The sequence below is a fragment of the Lampetra planeri genome, chromosome 59 (genome assembly GCF_965212315.1).
Source record: "Lampetra planeri chromosome 59, kcLamPlan1.2.h2, whole genome shotgun sequence".
Taxonomy (NCBI): Eukaryota; Metazoa; Chordata; class Hyperoartia; order Petromyzontiformes; family Petromyzontidae; genus Lampetra; species Lampetra planeri.
Window position 1 is genome coordinate 2948761 of NC_136165.1, and position 24950 is coordinate 2973710.

General features: G+C 55.9%; 1 protein-coding gene across 1 annotated transcript in view; it reads right to left on the reverse strand.

Moving 5' to 3' along the window:
* The window catches only part of LOC144736219 (high affinity cAMP-specific and IBMX-insensitive 3',5'-cyclic phosphodiesterase 8B-like), a 57215-nt gene that overhangs the window by 10660 nt on the left and 21605 nt on the right, over window positions 1-24950 (reverse strand). The window contains 10 exon segments of the mRNA XM_078618834.1: window positions 1095-1172; window positions 2892-2943; window positions 4344-4398; window positions 4994-5082; window positions 5505-5888; window positions 6719-6797; window positions 8165-8253; window positions 10988-11045; window positions 11661-11720; window positions 12749-12939. Coding sequence (XP_078474960.1) covers window positions 1095-1172; window positions 2892-2943; window positions 4344-4398; window positions 4994-5082; window positions 5505-5888; window positions 6719-6797; window positions 8165-8253; window positions 10988-11045; window positions 11661-11720; window positions 12749-12939 — 1135 coding nt within the window.

A 24950-nucleotide genomic window follows, 5' to 3' on the forward strand; every position in this document is an offset into this window, starting at 1 on the left:
CACATACACACATACATACATACACAACACACACATACACACAACACACACATACGAACACGATTACACGGAGACACACAGATGCACGTACAAGATATGCATTCGTCCACAAGGCACACGCGCACACAAAGACAAAGGTCCCCCGCGTAGCCTGTAACAGACTGTAGGGGCAAGTGCTGTTAGCAAGCAGCACCTATAAAGGCCGGAATGGCACACGAGGGGGTGGGTGGCCAGCACCACGCCCGGCCGCCTTTGTCTCCCCCAGTGGCGATGTTTACTACACCACCGCTACACCAGGTAACTCATTTGAGTCTGAGTCGACCTAGGGGAGGCCCAGGACCGGTACAGATAATCGTCACCGGTGTTGGCCGCATACACACACACACCTGCACACACGCACACATGTGTTCGCACACACGCACGTGTCCGCACACACGCACTTTACGTCTGTCTACTTGCCCATGTCCTGTCTCCTCCGTATGTGTCCCCTGCGTGTCCCCGCTTCACAAAGTCTTTCTGCATCTCCACACGTGTCTCCCTGTGTCTGCCTTCATGTCCCTGTGTCTTCTTGTGTGTGCGTCCCCCTCCACCATCGTCTCTTCATTTCTCCCTCCAAATCTCAGCGTTATCTGCTGTGTCTCCCCGTGTCTCCATACATGCCCCCCCCCCCCGTGTCTCCCCCCCCCCGATGTCAATATGTCACCCCCCCCCCCCATGTCTCCCCGTGTGTCTCCACGTGTCTCCCCCCACCCCCCCATGTCTCCCTGTGTCTCCCCCCATCTCCCCATGTGTCTCCGGATCTCCCCCTCAGTGTGTCTCCAGATGTCTCCCCGTGTGTTCCTCTGTCTCCCCGTGTCTACCCCCCCCCCCCCGTGTGTCTCCAGGTGTTCCCCCCATCTCCCCGTGGGTCTCCCTCCGTCTCCCCCCCGTGTGTCTCCAGGTGTCTCCCTGTGTGTCTCTCCCCCCGTGTGTCTCCAGGTGTCTCCCCGTGTGTCTCTCCCCACGTGTGTCTCCAGGTGTCTCCCCGTGTGTCTCTCCCCCCGTGTGTCTCCAGGTGTCTCCCCGTGTGTCTCTCCCCCCGTGTGTCTCCGCACCATCACTGCCTCGGGACGTGTTAGAACGAACGTCGAGAGAGCTTTTCCTCCGGTCCTTGTGTCTCTGTGAGTGTCCGTCTGCCCCACACACACACGTACACACAGACACACACACGTACACACAGACACACGCACACAGACAAACACAAAGATCCCTTGTTATAGCCTTGAACAGACTTGTGGGGCAAGTGCTGTTTGCAAGTTGCACCTGTAAAGGCCGACACGACACACGAAGGGGTGGGTGGCCAACACCACGCCTGGCCGCCTTTGTCTCCCCAGTGGCGATGTTTACACACTGCACCGGGTACTCGTTTGAAGCCGAGTCGACCTAGGAGACGCCCAGGACCGGTTAAGATAATCGTCGCCGATGTTGGCAATGAACGGGTATCGAACTCGGGTCTCCGGGTTCGTAGCGCAGTGCTCGAACCGCTGCACTATCGCTCCCCACATGCACGCAGACACACACAGACACACACAGACACACACAGACACACACAGACACACACACACATAAGCCACACACATAGGCATACCAAGACACACACACACTCACGTTCACACACATACAGATAAGAAACACAGTACGAAGACACACACACACACATAGACACACGCAGACACACACAGACACACACAGACACACATACACATAAGACACACACACATACACACATAGGCATACCAAGACACACACACACACACTCACGTTCACACACATACAGATATGAAACACAGTACGAAGACACACACACACACACAATTCCGCACACAAACACATACACACTGAAAACGCAAAGACAAAGATCCCCCGTATAAACCCTAACAGGCTGTTGGGGCAAGTGCGGCTAGAGAGTGGCAGCACCTGTGAAGGCCGGCACGGCGCACGAGGGGGGTTGGGTGGTCAACGTCACGACCGGCCTTCGTCCGTACGGCTTCCCCTCGTTTTATGGCGGGGTGCGCGTTCTCGAATAACGGTGCGTAACTCAAAATCGCGTCAACCAAAACGTCATTTACACTTCTTCTTGGTTCTTTCGGTAAAGTCACGTAGAATGGAAATAATAAAATAATAAAATAAAACATAATAAAATAATTCTCACGACGTTTCGGCCACAACGCAAGCAGCCGTCCTCAGGTGAAGAGCAGGTCTGTCGGGGAGACGCTGTGAGTGTCCGTCTGCCCCGACAGACCTGGTCTTCACCTGAGGACGGCTGCTTGCGTTGTGGCCGAAACGTCGTGAGAATTATTTTATAATGTTCTATTATTTTATTATTTCCATTCTACGTGACTTTACCGAAAGAACAAAAAAGATGAATCCCTGCAGTCACGAAAGCGTTAAATCAAAAGTCATTTATACTGTTAGTTTTTTCGGAAAAGTCACGTAGGTAAAAAATGAAATTAAAATTAATAAAAAATGTATTAATATAAATCACGACGTTTCGGAGGCAACACAAGTCTCCGTCATCAGGTGGGAGCGTCACAGCCAGATTTGCTGTATCAAGTGAGGCAGGGATAAGAACTTGCATCTCGTGTCGCTGGACGGGAGGTGTTGGGGGGGTGGGGGGTTACCAGCCTTCGGTAGGCAGGAAGTGCGCAGGCGGGGAGGAGGCGGGGGTTCAAAGGTCGAGTAATCGTCCAGCGGAAAAATAAAAAAAAAACGACCGATTCCAATTTCGGTTGACCGATCGACGGGGGATCGACCCGTTATCCTTGCTGCGGAACTGTGGGTGGGTGGCCGGGGGGGGGGGGGGGGGGTGGGAGGAGGAGTTGGGGGGCCAGGCGCGGTGGAGGGATACGCACCTGTGTGAACGCTGCCCGCACGCCCACGCTCCTCCCTGTGTATCCCTTCACCCTGCAGGTGCGCACGAGAAAAGAAGCCAAAGGAGGAGAATGTCGATTTAAAGCTTCTTTCGTGACTGCAGGGATTCATCTTCTTGGTTCTTTCGGTAAAGTCATCACGTAGAATGGAAATAATACAATAATAAAACATAATAAAATAATTCTCACGACGTTTCGGCCACAACGCAAGCAGCCGTCCTCAGGTGAAGAACAGGTCTGTCGATAAGACAGAGTCTGAATGAACACCACCAAGATTGGCAGCGTATATTTAAGCTGGGAGGGAGGAGGAAGAGCGCCTTGACAAAAGAATTTGCATAGCAAGAGGAATTTTAGCATATTTATGTAATATTACACTATGTATTATTCTACCCACCCTACTACATAGTGTAATATTAAATAAATATGCTAAAATTCCTCTTGATATGCAAATTCTTTTGTCAAGGCGCTCTTCCTCCTCCCTCCCAGCTTAAATAGACGCTCCAAGCCCAGGACGTGTCATTCAGACTCCGTCTTATCGACAGACCTGTTCTTCACCTGAGGACGGCTGCTTGCGTTGTGGCCGAAACGTCGCGAGAATTATTTTATGGCGTTTTATTTTTATTACTTTATTATTTCCATTCTACGTGACGACTTTACCGAAAGAACCAAGCAGAAAGAGAAACTCCCCCCCCACCACCACCACCACCACCTCCACCACCACCACCACCACCACCTCCACCACCACCACCACCACCACCACCACCTCCACCACCACCACCACCACCACCACCACCACCTCCACCACCACCACCTCCATCACCACCACCACCTCCTCCACCACCACCACCACCACCACCACCTCCACCCCCACCACCACCACCTCCACCACCACCACCACCACCGTGGTGGGACCTTGAGCAGACTGCCGGGGGGGAAAGTGGCGGCCGGGCTCGCGGGCACCCATGCAGGCCGGGCAGGGCCCCACAATACTGGTGCTCATTTAAGGCTGAGTTGACCTGGGGGAGGACCGGTTCAGATATTAGTCGCCGTCGTTGGGGTTGCGAGCGGGAGTCAAGCTAGGGTCACCGGGTTCGTGACAGACCGCATGCTGACCGCTGCTCCCCACGATGTGCATGGACGCACGCGCGCACATGCAGTGGTGTCACTTCCTGCGGCGCGGTTTCAGTGTCCGCTCCTCGCTCGCGAAGACGGAGAGAGGGGGACGACTCGGAGAGAGAGAGAGAGAGGACAACTCGCTCCCTCACTCCCTCGTTACCTCCCTCCCTCATTCCCTCACTCCTTCACTCCCTCATTCCCACACTCCTTCACTCCCTCCCTCACTCCCTCCCTCCCACCACTCCTTCACTCCCTCCCTCCCTCCCTCATTCCCACCACTCCCTCCCTCCCGCGCTCCCTGCTAGAAGCGAGCTTCACCTGCGTGGCGTAGTCGCTGCACGGGCACCGCACCGACACGAAGTGCCTCGTCCACCTGCGAGTCCGCCGGGAAACACGGACAACAGCGGTGAGGACGGACAGGCGGACGGACAGGCGGATGGACAGGCGGAGAGCGGCTGGGCGAAGTGAACGCCGTCTGTCCGTCGCCGCTCCAATTGTCTGGAACTGTGTGTTCGTGTGTGTCCACATGTGTGTGTCCGTGTGTGTGTTTGTCCGTGTGTCTCCGTGTGTGTGTTTGTCCGTGTGTCTCCGTGTGTGTGTTTGTCCGTGTGTGTGTTTGTCTGCGTGTATTTGTCCGTGTGTCCGTGTGTGTGTGTGTGTGTGTGTTTGTCCGTGAGTGTGTGTTCGTGAGTGTGTGCGTGCCCGTGTGTGTGTGTTCGTGAGTGTGTGCGTGCCCGTGTGTGCGTGTCCGTGTGTGTGTTTGTCCGCGTGTTTGTCCGTGTGTGTGTGTCTGTGAGTGTGTGCGTGCCCGTGTGTGTGTCCGAGTAGAGGACTGTTCGACACTTCACGTGGCCTTAACGTGCACATTGCCTGGCACAAGCGCGGTGGTGACGTCACTGCCACTTCATAGCGAATGGCGGTTGTTGTTGGTGTTGTTGGTGTCCGTGTGTGTCTGTGTGAGATCTCACCCGCCCTGCCCAATGACAGGAATGACCGTTGCGATCTGTTTGATCGTCTTCCCCGACTTGCACTTCGTGTACAGAGTCCCCTTCCATTCCTAGAACACGCACGTGCACACACACACGCACACACACACTCACGTATGCGCATATGCCACTACGCAGCGGTGATGCCACCGCGGCGCTTGCGCCAGGCTAGGTGCACACACACACACAAGACAAAGTTTCCCTCCCGACCATCTCCCCTCAACAGACTGTCGGGGCAAGTGCTGTTAACGAGCACCTATGAAGGCCGGCACGGCACACGAGGGGGTGGGTGGCCAGCACCACGCCCGGCCGCCTTTGTCTCCCCAGTGACGATGTTTACGGCATCGCACCAGGTACTCATTTGAAGCCGAGTCGACTTAGGGGAGGGCCCAGGACCCGGCTCAGACAATCGTCACCGGTGTCGGCCGCGAGCGGGAATCGAACTCGGGCCGCCGGGTTCTTAGCGCCGACCGCTGCACCACCGCTCAAGCACCTTGCTGTGCTGGTCCGTGATCAAATCGCTGTCTTCTTCCTCCTCCTCTTGCTGCTGCTGCTGCTGCAGCCGCTGCTGCTGCTGGTGCCGCTGGTGCCGCTGGCCATCGTCCGCACCGCCGTCGACGTCGCCGTCATCGTCGTCATCGTCGGCGAGCGGCTCTTCTTGCGCCGGCGGCGGCGGCACTGGCTGCTGCTGTTGCTGCTCGTCGAGTTCCGAGCCGCGCTCTCGCCGCTGGTTCCGCGAGCCGTGAGCGTGAGCGCGGGCGAGCGCCGGCTGTCCGTGGGCGCGGGTGTCCGAGCCAAGGGCTCGCTCCGGGGCGGCGCGGCCCACCAGCTCGTCCGACGAGAAGCCCGTGGCTCGCTCGAACGCTGGGTTCACGTACTGCACCGGCGAGGCCAGGGCACAGGCGGACACACGGAGGGACAGACACACGGATGGACGCAAGATGGGATGAACCAGATGGATGGACGCGGACGCATGGACAGACACAGGCGGACACACGGAGGGACAGACACACGGATGGACGTGCGGACGGACGCACGATGGGATGAACCAGACGGACGGACGCGGACGCACGGACAGACACAGGCGGACACACGGAGGGACAGACACACGGATGGACGTGCGGACGGACGCACGACGGGATGAACCAGACGGACGGACGCGGACGCACGGACAGACACAGGCAGACACACGGAGGGACAGACACATGGATGGACGTGCGGACGGACGCACGACGGGATGAACCAGATGAACAGACATGGATGCACGGACAGACACAGACGGATGCACGATGGAATAAACCAGGCAGATAGACAGACACACCGATGGACATGCGGACAGACGCACGATGGGATGAACCAGACGGACAGACGCGGATGCACGGATGGACGAGCGGACGGACGCACGGACGGACGTGGTGCGTACACGTTGTGTGGATGGTGCGTGTGCCACTCATTTTGTTTACACGTTGCATACGCGTTGTGTACACGTAACCAACGTGAATACAACATGTACCCAAACACGTACGCAACATGTACCCAAACACGTACGCACCACGTACCTGACAATCATGCAAAAATGTACCCAAAACATGTGACCAACATGGGTGTACACGGCGCGTACACACGTAACCACGTACACACGTAACCACGTACACGCGTACACGTGTAACCGCGTACGTGGCGGTGAGCGTGCGGCGTGTCCCCCACCTGTATCACGTGATCCTCGCTCGTGATCTCCACCGCGTCGTGGCAGCGCTGCAGCGCGGCCAGCAGCGCGTTGCACGCCCTGTGCTCGCCACCGCACCGTCACATTCACCGTCGTCATTGTCATCGTCATCATTGTCATCGTCATCATCGTTACCATCGACACCGTCACCGTCGTCGCCATCATCATCATCGTCATCTCGTCATCATCACCATCGTCACCATCATCGCCTTTACCATCAACGTCATCATTGTTGCCATGACCATCATCACCTTCATCATCGTCATCATCGTCATCATCATCATCACCTTCATCATCGTCGTCGCCATCACTATTGTCGCCGTTACCATCGCCACCACCATCACCATCGCCACCTTCGTCATCATCGTCACCATCGTCACCATCGCCACCTTCGTCACCATCGACACCCTCGTCACCATCATCGTCACCATCGTCACCACCATCACCATCGCCACCTTCGTCATCATCGTCACCATTGTCATCACCGTCATCATCGTCACCATCATCGTCACCATCGTCACCACCATCACCATCGTCACCACCGTCACTATCGCCACCTTCGTCATCATCGTCACCATCGTCACCATCGTCACCATCGTCACCATCTCCATCGTCGCCATCGCCGCCGCCACCATCAGCTACTAAGATTCGTTATCAATTGCTGCTGGAAGCCAACGGCGGCAGAGCGAGCGGCTCCCAGTCGGAAGCTCCTCAACTCGCCGTCGCGCTTGGGCGTCTACTCGGCACCGTCGTCCGTCCGGGCACGCGCGATACAAACGAGCGCCACTCTGTGTGGAAGCTCAACGGCGGTCGTCCCTCTCGATAGGCTCGCACCTGCCATAGGAACGTGGAATTTCCACCACTGGCTCTGCAGCAGCTGTAACGTGGGGGAGACGTGCACCAAGCGATGCCTCAATGCTCAATCGAGCACAGGACATCTCTTTAATTATAATTAATTAGGGGGGGGGGGTGGGGGGGTTGCTGGTCTGATCTGATGGGCGATCGACGGGAGATCTCGAAGGATGAATGATGAGTGATCGATGGTTGATCAATGGGTGATCGATGGGTGATCGATGGTTGATCGATGTGAGATGGAAGGGTGATCGATGAGTGATCGATGGGTGATCAATTGGTGATCAATGTGTGATCAATGTGTCATTGGATGGAGATCAAAGGGTTATTAAATATTGATCTATGTGTGATCAGTTTGTGATCAATAGGTTATCCATGCATGATCCGTGGGTGATCGATGGAAGGATCACCAATGAGCGATCAATGGGCAATCGAGGGGTGATGCATGGGTGATCGATGGGAGATGGAAGGGTGATCGATGGGCGATCGAGGAATAATCAATGGGCGATCGAGGGGCGATCGAGGGGCGATCGATGTTCATGGGAGTCATGGTAACACAGGCGAGATTCGCGCACCTGAGTTTGAAGCTGGCACGGAGCTCCCCGTGCTCCAGCTGCAGCAGCTCGTTGTAGCAGACGCTCACTCGGTGGTCCTCCACGAACCTCTACAAAGACAAAAGTCCCCCCCCGCCCGCCCGCCCCGTGTAGCCTTAGCAGACTGTCGGGGCAAGTGCTGTCAGCGAGGAGGGCCTGCGAAGGCCAGCACGGCACACGAGGGGGGTGGGTGGCCAGCACCGCGCCCCGGCCGCCCTCCGTCCCCCCAGTGACGATGTTTATACAATCTGCTCATTTGAGGCCGAATCGACCTAGGGGAGGCCCAGGACCGGTTCAGATAAATCGTCACAGTGGTGTTGGTGGCCGTGAGCGGGAATTGAACTCGGGCAGCCGGGTCCGTAGTGCAGCGCCCTAACCGCACTACCACTGCTCTCCACACACACACACACTCATCGCACCTCCAGTGCACACACACACACACACACCTTTAGTACACACACACACACCCACACACACACACTCATCACACCTCCAGTGCACACACACATTTAGCACACACACACACACCTTTAGCACACACCCACACACACACACTCATCACACCTCCAGTGCATACACACACCTTTAGCACATACACACAGACCCCACACCTCTAGTACACACATACACCTCATACCCACACCTCGAAAAACAAAGACAAAGATCCCCGGTATAACCTTAACAGACTGTAGGGGCAAGTGCTGTTAGCGAGCACCTATGAAGGCCGGCACGGCACACGAGGGGGTGGGTGGCCAGCACCACGCCCGGCCGCCTTTGTCTCCCCAGTTGCGATATTTACACACCGCACCAGGTACTCATTTGAGGCTGAGTCGACCTAGGGGATGAGCCCCCAGGACCAGTTCACATAATCGTCCCTGGTGTTGATTGTGAGCGGGAATCGAACTCTGGTAGTTGAGTTCTTAGTGGAGCGCGCTAGCCACTTCGCTACCACTCTAGCGCACACACACACACCTCACACACACACATCGAGCACACACACACCTCACACACACACACCTCACACACACACACCTCACACACACACACCGAGCACACACACACCTCACACACACACACCTCACACACACACACACATCGAGCACACACACACCTCACACACACACACCTCACACACACACCTCACACACACACACCTCACACACACACACCGAGCACACACACACCTCACACACACACACCTCACACACACACACCGAGCACACACACACCTCACACACACACACCTCACACACACACACACATCGAGCACACACACACCTCACACACACACACCTCACACACACACACCTCACACACACACACACCTCACACACACACATCGAGCACACACACACCTCACACACACACACCTCAGACACACACACCTCACACACACACACCTCACACACACACACCTCACACACACACACCTCACACACACACACCTCACACACACACACCTCACACACACACACCTCACACACACACACCTCAAGCACACACACACCTCACACACACACACCTCAAGCACACACACACCTCACACACACACACCTCACACACACACTCACACACACACACCTCACACACACACCACACACACACACCTCACACACACACACACCTCACACACACACACCTCACACACACACACCTCACACACACACACCTCACACACACACACCTCACACACACACACCTCACACACACACACCTCACACACACACACCTCAAGCACACACACACCTCACACACACACACCTCAAGCACACACACACCTCACACACACACTCACACACACACACCTCACACACACACCACACACACACACCTCACACACACACACCTCACACACACACACCTCACACACACACACCTCACACACACACACCTCACACACACACACCTCACACACACACACCTCACACACACACACCTCACACACACACATCGAGTACACACACACACCTCACACACACACACCTCACACACACACATCGAGCACACACACACCTCACACACACACATCGAGCACACACACACCTCACACACACACACCTCACACACACACACCGAGTACACACACACCTCACACACACACATCGAGCACACACACACCTCACACACACACATCGAGCACACACACACCTCACACACACACACCTCACACACACACACCTCACACACACACACCTCACACACACACACATCGAGCACACACACACCCCACACACACATCGAGCACACACACACCCCACACCTCTACCACACACGCACACCCCTCTAGCGCACACACACACACGTCCCCACGTGCTGGTGTGGAATTTGTCCCTGTGGTGCCAAGTCTCATTTGATTTTCACATTTTTTCCAAAAAAATCTGCAAACGATTCTCTAAACTGTGTCAGCCCCGGCTACCCGTACCCGGCCGGGTACCCGTTTGCGACCCTGGTGCGGCCGGGTACGGGTACGGGTAGGCCGTGAGTCACTGGTGAGTAACCGTTTGTCACTCAATTCCCAACGTCTTGTCTCTTCTCACAATTCAAGTTCCTAGAATCAACCCACCCGCGCCTGCAACGTGGCTTCATCCCAGAGGTCGCAATCGGGTACCCGATACCCGTACCCTACCCGATACCCGGCTACTCGTACCCGGCCGGGTATCGGGTACGGGTACCCGTTTGCGACCCTGGTGCGGCCGGGTACCGGTACGGGTAAGGAATCAAAACCCGTTTGCGACCTCTGGAGAAGATTCATCGGCCGATCGTTTCTGTGCGAGTCGCGCGGTTCATGGGATCTCGCTTGCTTACCCGCGTGAAGCCAGCTGTGAGCAGGGGCAGGATGCTCTCCTCCTCCTGATCAGACGGTCTGAGTTGGACACGGGTGTGGGGTGAGGGCGGGAAGAGAGAGACATACACACACACAAGACAAAGATCCCACGTCTAGCCTTCAACATGCTGTTGGGGCAAGTGCTGTTTGTGAGACGCACACTCCGATTAGCAAGGTTGGCTACGTACGAAGCTTAGCGTACATACACAGTACACCAGGGGTAGTGCGGCAAGTATTACACCTGACCGCCTTTGTCTCCCCAGTGCTGATGTTTATACACCGCATTGGGGGGCTCATTTTTTTGTGGTTGTGGTGGTGCTGGTGGTTGTGGTGATTGTAGTTGCGGTGATTGTGGTGATTGTGGTTGTGGTGATTGTGGTTGTGGTGATTGTGGTTGTGGTGATTGTGGTTGTGGTGATTGTGGTTGTGGCGAATGTGGTTGTGGTGATTGTGGTGATTGTGGTTGTGGCGATTGTGTTTGTGGTGATTGTGGTTGTGGTGATTGTGGTTGTGGTGATTGTGGTTGTGGTAATTGTGGTTGTGGTGGTTGTGGTGATTGTGGTTGTGGTGATTGTGGTGATTGTGGTGATTGTGGTGATCGTGGTGATCGTGGTGGTGGTTGTGGTGTTTATCGTGGTATTCGCGGGAACTCACATTTTTCTGGTGACTACCACCAGCACTGTGTGCTCCGAATCTTTCGTCGCCCTAATAGACCTGCACACAGACAAAGATCCCCCGTGTAGCCTTAACAGACTGTTGGGGCAAGTGCTGTTAGCGAGCTGCTCGGCGCTCCGCTCGTTGTTGTGAGCGTCGCTCCTCCGCCCTCCGTTGTTGTTGGAGGGCGACTGCCTCCAACTCGGAGAGGACGACTCAGAGGAGCGACTCAGAGGGGACGACTCGGAGGGGACGACTCGGAGAGGACGACTCAGAGGGGACGACTCAGAGGGACGACTCAGAGGGACGACGCAGAGAGGACGACTCGGAGAGGACGACTCGGAGAGGACGACTCAGAGAGGACGACTCAGAGAGGACGACTCAGAGAGGACGATTCAGAGAGGACGACTCAGAGAGGACGACTCAGAGAGGACGATTCAGAGAGGACGACTCGGAGAGGACGACTCGGAGAGAACGACTCGGAGAGGACGACTCGGAGAGGACGACTCAGAGAGGACGACTCAGAGAGGACGACTCAGAGAGGACGATTCAGAGAGAACGACTCAGAGGACGACTCAAGAGGGGACAACTCAGAGGGACGACTCAAAGGGATGACTCAGAGGGGACGACTCGAAGAGGATGACTCAGAGGGGACGACTCAGAGGGGACGACTCAGAGAGGACGACTCGGAGAGGACCACTCAGAGAGGACGACTCAGAGAGGTCGACTCAGAGGGGACGACTCAGAGAGGACGACTCAAAAGGCGCCAGGAGGAAGCACCACAGACGAGGAGTGGGAAAGCAGCAGCAGCAGCAGCCGCCACGCAGTCTGAGTCGGTGCAAAATTACTACCAAGCTCTGCGGTCCGCTAGATATCAAGGTGTTTATCAGCCAACGAAACGAGCGCGTACACGCGCGCGCGCGCGGGAGGAAACCCGGGGCACCCCCCGAGAAAGCCCAAAGCGTGCGAGGGGGCAACGCTCTATCCCCGGTGGCGGGCGAGCCGGAGAGTTGCAATTCCACGAAAGGGCGGTTGCAGTGGAGATTTGGCGAAATCGGCGAAAATTTGGCGAGTGGCCGGACGCTCACCTGCACACGGCCTCGGCGCTGAAGTGCTGCGAGCTGCGGCCATCGACGACCACGAGGTCCGGGTGGGAGGCCAGGACGAGGCCGAGCGCCGCCTCGGCCGAGTGGGCGATGGCGCAGCGGTATGCAGCGCGCTCGCACGCCCACCAGAACCCGTCGCTCTGGCTGTCCTCGCGCGCAAACACCAGCAGCGCCTGCCCGGGGGGGGGGGGGGGGGGGGGGGGGGGCACCGACGCAGCCACCGCAAGGAGGGGGAGGGAGGGAGGCGGCAAACGACGTTATCGTCGTCGTCGTCACAATCATAGACGTCATGGTCGACGTCACGATCAACGACGTCATGGTCGTCGTCGTCACGGTTGTCGGCACGATCAACGACGTCATCGTCGTCGTCGTCACGACCAACGATGTCATGGTCATCGTCACGGTCAACGACGTCATCGTCGTCGGCACGATCAACGATGTCATCGTCGTCACGACCAACGACGTCATGGTCGTCGTCACGGTCAACGACGTCATCGTCGTCGTCACGATCAACGACGTCATCGTCGTCGTCGTCACGATCAACGACGTCATTGTCGTCGTCGTCACGGTCAACGACGTCATCGTCGTCGTCACGATCAACGACGTCATTGTCGTCATCGTCACGATCAACGATGTCATCGTCGTCGTCGTCACGGTCGTCGGCACGACCAACGACGCCATCGCCATAGTCGGTGTGGTTGCTTGCACCGTGTCATTCTGACGACGATGGTCAGGCCAAGCGCTGAGTCACGTTGTGCCGTGCAGGGACAGCTGCCCCTGGGGGTGCCCCTAGGCTAGACCACACAGCTTGCCACGAACAAACCACAATACCTCAGCTGATCTCGTGAAGGAGCATAAACCGCAGCAGCAGCAGCAGCGGCTTTTGGCTGCTAGCCATCGAACAAACATGGTGGTCACCGCATCGTGTGGCCGTCTGGAACGCTCTTCTTTCCAATATTAGGAATCCGCTGGAGTTATGATGCACTTTTAAATCATCATCTAGATTGACAAACTCATTTCTTGAGAACTACTTTACGAGTTTAGTTTGTTGTCCTTCACCGGCACCTCCGATTAGCACGGTTGACTACGTACGGTGCGAAAGAAGTTCAACGTACGTACACTTGCAACATAGACTAACAGTAGCCACAGACTCAACACTGCCCATACACTCAACACTGCACCCTCCGATTAGCACCGTTGGCTACGTACGGTGCGAAAGAAGTTCAACGTACATAGCGATCACCACCCCCTACTGGCAGACTAACACCCGCCTGCAAGGCTAAGCGCTGAGCCACATTGTGTGCTGCGCAGAGGCAGCTGCCACAATGGGGTGGGGGGGTTCCCCTTTCAATGTTTGAGATGTGGTGTTAAGTCGCTTTGAGTTGTCGAGGCATTAGAGCAAAGCACAATGTAAATATCACTACGATTAACGTCGCTGCCATTTTTCTTCTTATTGGTTCTTTCGGTAAAGTCACGTAGAATTGAAATAATAAAATAATAAAAATAAAACATAATAAAATAATTCTCACGACGTTTCGGCCACAACGCAAGTAGCCGTCCTGCCATTCTTCTCAACCCCTGTCCATCATCGCCGACGTCATCACGGCGATTAATGATCATTCTCATCAAAGCCATCGTAATCATCACGATTATCGTTTCGGTCACTATTAGCCTCCGTGTCACCATCATTATCATCATTATGATCATGGATATTACATACCTGTCAACCCCTTATCACAGTGCCCTACCTTGTTACAGACCAATTCAGACCTGATTGGTCACCCCGTGCACCTTATACATCTCAACACATTCATCCCACAAAGTCACCACCACAAGGTAGAAACACAAATCGACAAACCATTTTGTTGCCCGTATTGAAACGGCTGTACGCCGTACGGACCTGAAAACTCAATTTCCCCTCTACAACAATACGGGTACACCGTATGGGTTGACAGGTATGATATTATTATAAGGATGCATATTGAGAGGGCTTGAGATGACGATGATCATGGTGATGATTGTTGTCATCGTCATCACCATTATCCAAAAAAAGAACAAAGAATGGCCGTGTAGACTACACAGGCTCAAACTCTTTTATTTCTTTCGGTAAAGTCACATCAGTAGAAAAAACAATAGATCACGACGTTTCGATCGCAACGCAAGCACTCGTCATCACGTTAGACAACCACAGCAAGGAAACTACTGATGACGGTTGCTTGTGTTGCGATCGAAACGTCGTGATCTATTGTTGTATTTCTACCCACGTGGCTTTACCGAAAGAACCAAAGAGTATGGATTCTTGCAGTCACGAAAGCTTCAAATCAACTACACAGACTAAATTTCGATTTAAAGCTTTCGTGACTGCAGGGATTCATCTTCTTGGTTCTTTCAGTAAAGTCACGTAGAATGGAAATAATAAAAAAATAAAAATAAAACGTAATCAAATAATTCTCACGACGTTTCGGCCACAACGCAAGCAGCCGTCCTCAGGTGGAGAACAGGTCTGTCGAGTAGACAGACCTGTTCTCCACCTGAGGACGGCTGCTTGCGTTGTGGCCAAAACGTCGTGAGAATTATTTGATTATGTAAAAAAAAAATTATTTTATTATTTCCATTCTACGTGACTTTACCGAAAGAACCAAGAAGATGAACTACACAGACTGTTGGGGCAAGTGCCATGATCCAGCGCCGATAAAGGCTGGCTCGGCACGCAGTGCGCGCGGTGGTGGCGGTGGTGGTGGAGCTACCGACCACACCCGACCACCTTTGTCTCCCCAGTGCTAACAATTTACACGCTGCAGCAACTACTCATTTCAGGCGGCGTCGACCTTGGTGGGGAGGCACGGCAGCAGTTCAGATTTCCGCACGCCGACGTTAGCCGTGGCCGGGAATCGAACTCGGGCCCGCCGGAACTCGTAGGGCTGAGCTCTGGCAACTGAAAGGCACGTACGCGCACACACGGAATGAAACCCGGCCTGGTTTGCGCATAGCGATAGCCGGAGCTGTTAGCGAGCGCCTATTATACGGTCCGTCCGAGACAAGGCGGCCGTGCCATCGGTACGATAACAGCGTCTCAAGGGCACGGGCGATAAAAGTAAATCCAACCTACGTGGAGGGGTGCGCGCGCACGCACACGCGCGCGCACACACGCTTACGCACGCAGATACGCACGCAGATACGCACACAAAGACCCCCCGTGCAGCCTTAATATACTTTTGGGGGCAAGTGCTGTTAGTGTAGGTGGCGTGGTCAGAACCAAGCAATGGGGAGTGGTGGTGCAGTGGTTTGCGTGCTGCGCTACGAATGCGGAGACACGAGTTCGATTCCCGCTCGAGGCCAAAATGAGTGCCTGCTGCCATGTGTTAACATAATGACCCCCCACCCCGTGTGCCGTGCTGGCCTTCACAGGTGCTCGCTAACAGCACTTGCCCCAAGTCTATTAATGGCTATACGGGGGCTTTTTGTCTTTGTAAGTGTATTACGTTTAGCTGGAGAGAGGACGCTAGAGATGGAGCTGATGTGGTTACAGGAGGATGTGGAGCTGAGTGGACTTGTCGAAGACCGGTACCAGCGGTGTCAAGATCGGCCTCTGTGGAGGAGGCTCGTGAAGGACAGTTGGAGGCAACAACGGAAGGCAGAGGAGCGACGCTCACAACAACGAGCGGAGCGGCGGGCAGATAAAATGCAGCGAGTCAGGAAAGTGGGGGGCACAGCTTGTGCATCTGCCAGTCATCTCAGTCAGCCAACCCATGGCACCTGGGTCTGTCCCGTGACCTCATCCTCCTGCACCTAGCCTGGCACGGCAGTCAACCCATGGCACCTGCTGGGTCTGTCCCGTGACCTCGTCCTCCTGCACCTAGCCTGGCACGGCAGTCAACCCATGGCACCGAGGTCTGTCCCGTGACCTCCTCCTGCACCTAGACTGGCACGGCAGTCAACCCATGGTACCTGGATCTGCCCCGTGACCCTCCTGCACCTAGCCTGGCACAAGCGCCGTGGTGACACCACCACCACTTAGTGGTTAAACGGCGGTTGTTGTTGCTGTTGTTGTTGTGTGAGTGAACGCAGTGGCGGATGCATCGGGAATGATTTTTTTTCTTTTACTCCAAATTCTCGGTGCTGCTGCTGCTGCCGCCGCTCTCCGGTCGCCATGACAACCGCTACCCTGGCAACGGCGATGGCCACGCACGCACTCAGGGCGGTCACGTGCGTGTACTGTACGTGCGTGTACTGTATGTGCGCGTGTTATATGGATTGTGCGTGTGTGTGTGTAATGTGTGTGTGTAATGTGTGTGTAATGTGTGTGTAATGTGTGTAATGTGTGGGTGTGTAGTGTGTGTGTAGTGTGTGTGTATGTGCTGTGTGTGCATTTGCGTGTGTGTGTGTGTACGGTGTGCGTGTGTGTACTGTTTGTATATGTACTGTGTGTATGTGTCTGTGTGTGTGTGTCTGTACGGTGTATACTATGTCGTGTGTGCGTGTGTGTCTGTACGGTGTATACTATGTCGTGTGTGTGTGTGTGTCTGTCCGACAACATTAAAGGCACACGACGAATGTTTGTGGCTATAAGCGAAATGAAACATAATGAACGCGCCTCGGTCGTTTGCGCGTATTAATAGCAGCAACAAAAAGCGACTGAAGGTCAGTGGCCATTGTAGAGCCACAGTGCTGGCGGTCAGCCCCCCCCCCTGAACCCCCCCCCCCCTCGTAACCCCCCCCCCTCGTAACCCCCCCCCCCTCGTAACCCCCCCCCCACCGCCCCCGTAACCCCCCCCATCCCCCCTCCTCCCCCCACACCCCCTCCCACCCCTCCTCCCCTCCTCCCCTCCACCCCCCGCCCCTCCTCCCCCATCCTCCCCCCACACCCCGCTCCTCCCCCACCCCCTCCCCCCACCCTTCCCCCCACACCTCCCCCCACACCTCCCACCTCTCCTCCTCCCCCACCCCCCACCCCCTCTCCCACCCCCTCCCCCCACCCTTCCCCCCACACCTCCCCCCACACCTCCCACCTCTCCTCCTCCCCCACCCCCCACACCTCCTCCCACCCCCCTCCCCCCACACCTCCTCCCACTCCCCCACCTCCCACCCCCTCCCCCCACACCTCCTCCCACCCCCCCACCCCTGCCCCCTCCCCGTGTGTGTCTCCGTCCCCCCTGCTCTCTCCCGCGTCTCTCGGGCTAAAGGGCACTTGGGACAAAGGCGACGCGATCCCCCGTGTAGCCTCCACACGAACTGGCGGGGCAAGTGCTGCGAGGCAGACGGAGCGAGCTCGCGAGCAGCACCTGCGAAGGCCGGCAAAGGGCACGCACCCAGGAGTGGGGGGTGGCCAGTACCCACCCACGCACGCACGCACGCATTTGTCTCACCCCAGGAGTATGTCCAAGGAGCATGGCCCAGGACACGGGTTCGAATATTCGCCGCTGTAATCATTGGGTGGCGATCCGGTGCCGGGATCCGACTCGGGTTCGCCGGGTACGCAGGGCAAAGCGCCGACCGGCTGCGCCACTGATAAAGGGCACGTAAATACACCACCCCGTGACAGCCTTGAACAGGTCGTTGGGGCAAGTGCTGTCAGCGAGTGGCACCTGCGAAGGCCGACACGGCACGCACGAGGGGATGGGTGGCGCGCACGCACACAAACGCACGCACGCACGCACGCCCAGCTATCCAGCCGGACAAACTAATCGTCGCTAGGCTAGCCCCTCGTCTCGCAAGGAAGCACGACAAACTGGCCACTCCGGCTGTCGAGTGGCTCGCCAGCTAAGCTAGCCAGTAATCAGCCACTCAGCTAGTCAGCCAGCCAGTCAGCCAGCAAGACGCTGGGCTGGCTAGGCAGACTACTAGACACTCAGCCTGACAGCCAGAACATCAGTCGGCGACATAGCGAGTTGCCAGTGGTGCACGAGCTCATCCGGCGGAAGAGTTCGGTAAATCAGACACACAGCTCGGCACCCACGCTATGAACTCGGCCTCCTAGTCACGCAGTTGGCCAACAGGTTGTCCTACCCAGCCAGACAAAAATATATTCGCACACCACCCACCCAGCTTGCCACCCTACCACCCAGCCACTCATAAACCTGGCATCCACCCATCCAGCCTGCCACCCACCCACCCTGCCACCCACCTACTCATAAACCTGGCACCCATCCATCCACCCTGCCACCCATCCAGCCTGCCACCCTGCCACCCACACACCCACCTACTCATAAACCTAGCACCCACCCATCCACCCTGCCACCCACCTACTCATAAACCTGGCACCCACCCATCCAGCCTGCCACCCTGCCACCCATCCACCCTGCTACGCATCCACCCTGACACCCACCCACCAATCCACCTTGCCACACACCCATCCATCCAGCCTGCCACCCATCCAGCCTGCCACCCTGCCACCCATCCACCCTGCCACCCATCCACCCTGACACCCACCCACCAATCCACCTTGCCACACACCCATCCATCCATACACTCTGCTACCCAGCCATCCACTCTGTCACTCACCCATCCACCCACCCATCCACCCAACATGCTACCCACACACCCATCCACCCTGCCACCCACATTGTGAGGATTCTGCAATGCAGCTGAAATAACTGCCCTCCACAATGCATGCATCAACAAGACACACACACACGCAAAGGTCCTGCACAGCCTACATAGACTGTTGTGTGGTAACCACTGTCACGGAGCGCCGCCGTTATTGTTGCTGGTAGGTAACCGCCTCGAGCCCACTGGCACTGCTGAGACACATCGCTTTCTCCAGCCCGGTGAGTGGCAGGACATGAGGTGGGTGGTTGGGCATGAGGTGGTTGGGCATGGGGTGGGTGGTTGGACATGGGGTGGGTGGTTGGACATGGGGTGGGTGGTTGGACATGAGGTGGTTGGGCGTGAGGTGGGTGGTTGGACATGAGGTGGTTGGGCATGGGGTGGGTGGTTGGACATGGGGTGGGTGGTTGGACATGGGGTGGGTGGTTGGGCATGGGGTGAGTGGCTGGACATGGGGTGGGTGGTTGGACATGGGGTGGGTGGTTGGACATGAGGTGGGTGGTTGGACATGGGGTGGGTAGTTGGACATGAGGTGGGTGGTTGGACATGAGGTGGTTGGACATGGGGTGGGTGGTTGGACATGGGGTGGGTGGTTGGACATGAGGTGGTTGGGCGTGAGGTGGGTGGTTGGACATGAGGTGGTTGGGCGTGAGGTGGGTGGTTGGACATGGGGTGGGTGGTTGGACATGGGGTGGGTGCGAACGCTCTGAACTCGCGAATTTAAAAAAGAGAGATGATATAGTCATCCTCTCGGCAGACAAGGGCAATGCCACGGTCATCATGGATAAAGATTCATACAACAACAAAATCCTGGACCTTCTTAATGATGGGAGTTACTCCAAAATTAAAAACGATCCCACTAAAAGCCTAACGACAAAAACCAACAGTATCATCATGAGTTCGACTTCCCTAATCGAACCAAGCAAACGTCCCTCTCTAAAACCATCGGCGGCAAGACCTCCCAGACTCTATGGTCTTCCTAAAATCCATAAAGAAGGCACCCCGCTACGACCCATCGTGTCGACGATAAACTCTCCGACGTACAAACTAGCCCGTTTTCTATCAGATACTCTGCTCCCCTTCACAGGCAAGACCTCTTCGGCAGTACTCAACTCAACCCAATTAGTCTCTATGGTTAAGGACATGGTACTATCTCCTGATGACATTCTCGTCAGCTTTGATGTAGTATCTTTGTTTACCAAAGTCCCAGTACCGGACACCCTAACAATAATTGAGGACTTAGTCCAACAGGGATTGAATTCTGATGTACCTGCGCTGGTTAGGCATTGCCTCACCAACACCTATTTTACCTGGAATGGCACCTTCTACAAACAGAATGAGGGTACCCCTATGGGCTCCCCCTTGTCACCAGTTATAGCCAACATTTTCATGGAAAAGTTTGAATCAGACGCCATCCAGACATCCACCCTGCGTCCTTCCCTGTGGAAGAGATATGTGGATGACACTTTCGTCATCTGGCCACATGGCCTCCCAGCATTGAACCACTTCTTGGACCACATCAATTCTAGACACCCATCTATCAGATTCACCATGGAAGTGGAGAAAGACGGTAAACTACCATTCTTGGATATTCTGTTTAAGAGGAGGCTTGACGGATCCTTGGGACATTCTGTCTACAGGAAAGCCACCCACACAGATTCCTACCTGAAACCGGATTCCCACCACCACCCATCTCAAAAGAATTCTCTCATCAAAACGCTATACCACAGAGCCCATGGCATTTCTGACCAACACCACCTGGCTGATGAATTAAGACATGTACATCGGGCCCTCAGGATGAACGGATACTCTGACCATACTATCCGCCAAGCTGTCTCTCCCACCACACAGAAACAACCACATGAAACTCCGACCAAAACTATCACGTTACCATACATAGCAGGCGTGACCAAAAAGATCTCCAAAATTCTAAACAAACATAAGATCCAAGTCCGATTCAACACAGTGCATAAAATCCGTGATCTGATTCCATCTGTGAAGGATGTCGTTCCTGACTTACAGTATCCTGGAGTCTACAAATTGAGTTGCATTTGTGGTGATTGCTACATTGGAGAAACAAAACGTCATGTTGCTGATCGTGTCCGCGAGCACAAGTCAGATCTGAAACACGGCAGAACTGATTCTTCGGCCGTTGCCGATCATTGCTACAACTCGGCGGGCTCTCATGATATTGTCTTTTCCGAGACCAAGGTTCTCTGCAAGCCTCCTGGCTACCATCAAAGGTTTGTACACGAAGCCATACAAATATACAAACACAGACATAATTTCAACCGTGATGATGGGTACAAACTCAGTAATCACTGGAAAGATGTTATTAACCACGCAAAAAAGACTTAATTACACTTTTTGGACCATCTTATCTGACAGGCACTATTTTAATTTACTTCACCGAGTGTTAACATCCCCAGTTATTTTTAACAGTACTCTCTTCATTTTTCAGCCTGCATTGGTATAAACATGGGCATTTTCGTTCCTTTATTCTATCATGTGTATCAGACCTCCCCTCCCCTCTTTCTGCCCATTGTGTTGGCGTGCGCAGCAGCCGCGTCCAAGCCGTCGCCAAATGTTTTGTTGGCTCCCTCCCCCTCCCACCCCCCTCCCTCCCGATACGTTCCATTCATTGGCTACCACATTCTGATGAACTCCCCCCCCCCTCTCCTCCCCCCCTTCAACTTGCTTATAAGGGATTACATTTTGAATCATTGCTTCACTTGATGCAGCTAATCTGGCTGTGACGGTCCCACCTGATGACGGAGACTTGTGTTGCCTCCGAAACGTCGTGAATTTTATTTTTATTTTTGTTTTGTTTTATTTTACTTTCATTACTTTTAATGTTTTACCTACGTGACTTTACCGAAAAAACCTGAGAATATGGGGTGGGTGGTTGGACATGAGGTGGGTGGTTGGACATGGGATGGTTGGGCGTGAGGTGGGTGGTTGGACATGAGGTGGTTGGGCATGGGGTGGGTGGTTGGACATGGGGTGGGTGGTTGGACATGGGGTGGGTGGTTGGACATGAGGTGGGTGGTTGGACATGGGGTGGTTGGGCGTGAGGTGGGTGGTTGGACATGAGGTGGTTGGGCATGGGGTGGGTGGTTGGACATGGGGTGGGTGGTTGGACATGAGGTGGGTGGTTGGACATGGGGTGGGTGGTTGAACATGAGGTGGTTGGGCATGGGGTGGGTGGTTGGACATTGGGTGAGTGGCTGGACATGAGGTGGTTGGACATGAGGTGGTTGGACATGGGGTGGGTGGTTGGACATGGGGTGGGTGGTTGGACATGAGGTGGTTGGGCATGGGGTGGGTGGTTGGGCATGGGGTGGGTGGTTGGGCATGGGGTGAGTGGCTGGACATGGGGTGGGTGGTTGGACATGGGGTGAGTGGTTGGACATGGGGTGGGTGGTTGGACATGGGGTGGGTGGTTGGACATGGGGTGAGTGGCTGGACATGGGGTGGGTGGTTGGACATGAGGTGGGTGGTTGGACATGGGGTGGGTGGTTGGACATGGGGTGGGTGGTTGGACATGGGGTGAGTGGTTGGACATGGGGTGGGTGGTTGGACATGAGGTGGGTGGTTGGACATGGGGTGGGTGGCTGGACATGGGGTGAGTGGTTGGACATGGGGTGGGTGGTTGGACATGGGGTGGGTGGCTGGACATGGGGTGGGTGGTTGGACATGGGGTGGGTGGTTGGACATGGGGTGGGTGGTTAGACATGAGGTGGGTGGTTGGGCATGAGGTGGGTGGTTGGACATGGGGTGAGTGGTTGGACATGGGGTGAGTGGCTGGACATGGGGTGGGTGGTTGGACATGAGGTGGGTGGTTGGACATGGGGTGAGTGGTTGGACATGGGGTGGGTGGTTGGGCATGGGGTGGGTGGTTGGACATGGGGTGGGTGGTTGGACATGGGGTGAGTGGCTGGACATGGGGTGGGTGGTTGGACATGAGGTGGGTGGTTGGACATGAGGTGGGTGGTTGGACATGGGGTGGTGGTTGGACATGGGGTGGGTGGCTGGACATGGGGTGAGTGGTTGGACATGGGGTGAGTGGCTGGACATGGGGTGGGTGGTTGGACATGAGGTGGGTGGTTGGACATGGGGTGAGTGGTTGGACATGGGGTGAGTGGCTGGACAAGGGGTGGGTGGTTGGACATGAGGTGGTTGGACATGGGGTGAGTGGCTGGACATGAGGTGGGTGGTTGGACATGAGGTGGGTGGTTGGACATGGGGTGGGTGGCTGGACATGGGGTGAGTGGTTGGACATGGGGTGGGTGGTTGGACATGGGGTGGGTGGCTGGACATGGGGTGGGTGGTTGGACATGGGGTGGGTGGTTGGACATGGGGTGGGTGGTTGGACATGGGGTGAGTGGTTGGACATGGGGTGAGTGGCTGGACATGGGGTGGGTGGTTGGACATGAGGTGGGTGGTTGGACATGGGGTGGTGGTTGGACATGGGGTGGGTGGTTGGACATGAGGTGGGTGGTTGGACATGAGGTGGGTGGTTGGACATGGGGTGGTGGTTGGACATGGGGTGGGTGGCTGGACATGGGGTGAGTGGTTGGACATGGGGTGAGTGGCTGGACATGGGGTGGGTGGTTGGACATGAGGTGGGTGGTTGGACATGGGGTGAGTGGCTGGACATGGGGTGAGTGGCTGGACATGGGGTGGGTGGTTGGACATGAGGTGGTTGGACATGGGGTGAGTGGCTGGACATGAGGTGGGTGGTTGGGCATGGGGTGGGTGGTTGGACATGGGGTGGGTGGTTGGACATGGGGTGAGTGGTTGGACATGAGGTGAGTGGTTGGGCATGGGGTGGGTGGTTGGACATGGGGTGGGTGGTTGGACATGAGGTGGGTGGTTGGACATGAGGTGGGTGGTTGGACATGGGGTGGGTGGTTGGACATGAGGTGGGTGGTTGGACATGGGGTGGGTGGTTGGACATGGGGTGGGTGGTTGGACATGGGGTGAGTGGTTGGACATGAGGTGAGTGGTTGGGCATGGGGTGGGTGGTTGGACATGAGTTGGGTGGTTGGACATGGGGTGGGTGGTTGGACATGAGGTGGGTGGTTGGACATGGGGTGGGTGGTTGGACATGAGGTGGCTGGTTGGACATGGGGTGGGTGGTTGGACATGGGGTGGGTGGTTGGACATGGGGTGGGTGGTTGGACATGAGGTGGGTGGGCGTGAGGTGGGTGGCTGGACATGGGGTGGGTGGGCATACAGGCCACGTGACCCCGCCAACACACCTCCACCTACCCTGAAGCATCCCAGAGAACCACTGCGTAGGTCGCATCGTGATTCCCCTATACACCTCTGCCGCAGCAGACGGACACAAAACATGACTTCTGCGCGTGACTGCCACGGCCTGACACCACATCGGGGCTCCACGAGCCTCCCCCCAGCACGCTGACCTGGCAAGGCGATGTCGATGAATCCCTGCCAGGATCTTTCCTGGCACGCCGAGGGGAGCATCGCCCCTGCGGTTGTTACAATCAGTGCAGGGTCTTCTACCCCCCCGCCCCCTCCCCAACCCGCTCCCCCCCCCTCCCCTCGAGGGCATCCTTCCAATCCGTGCGGAACCCCATCCCCCCGTGGTCAAGACTGTCGTCGTGACGATGTC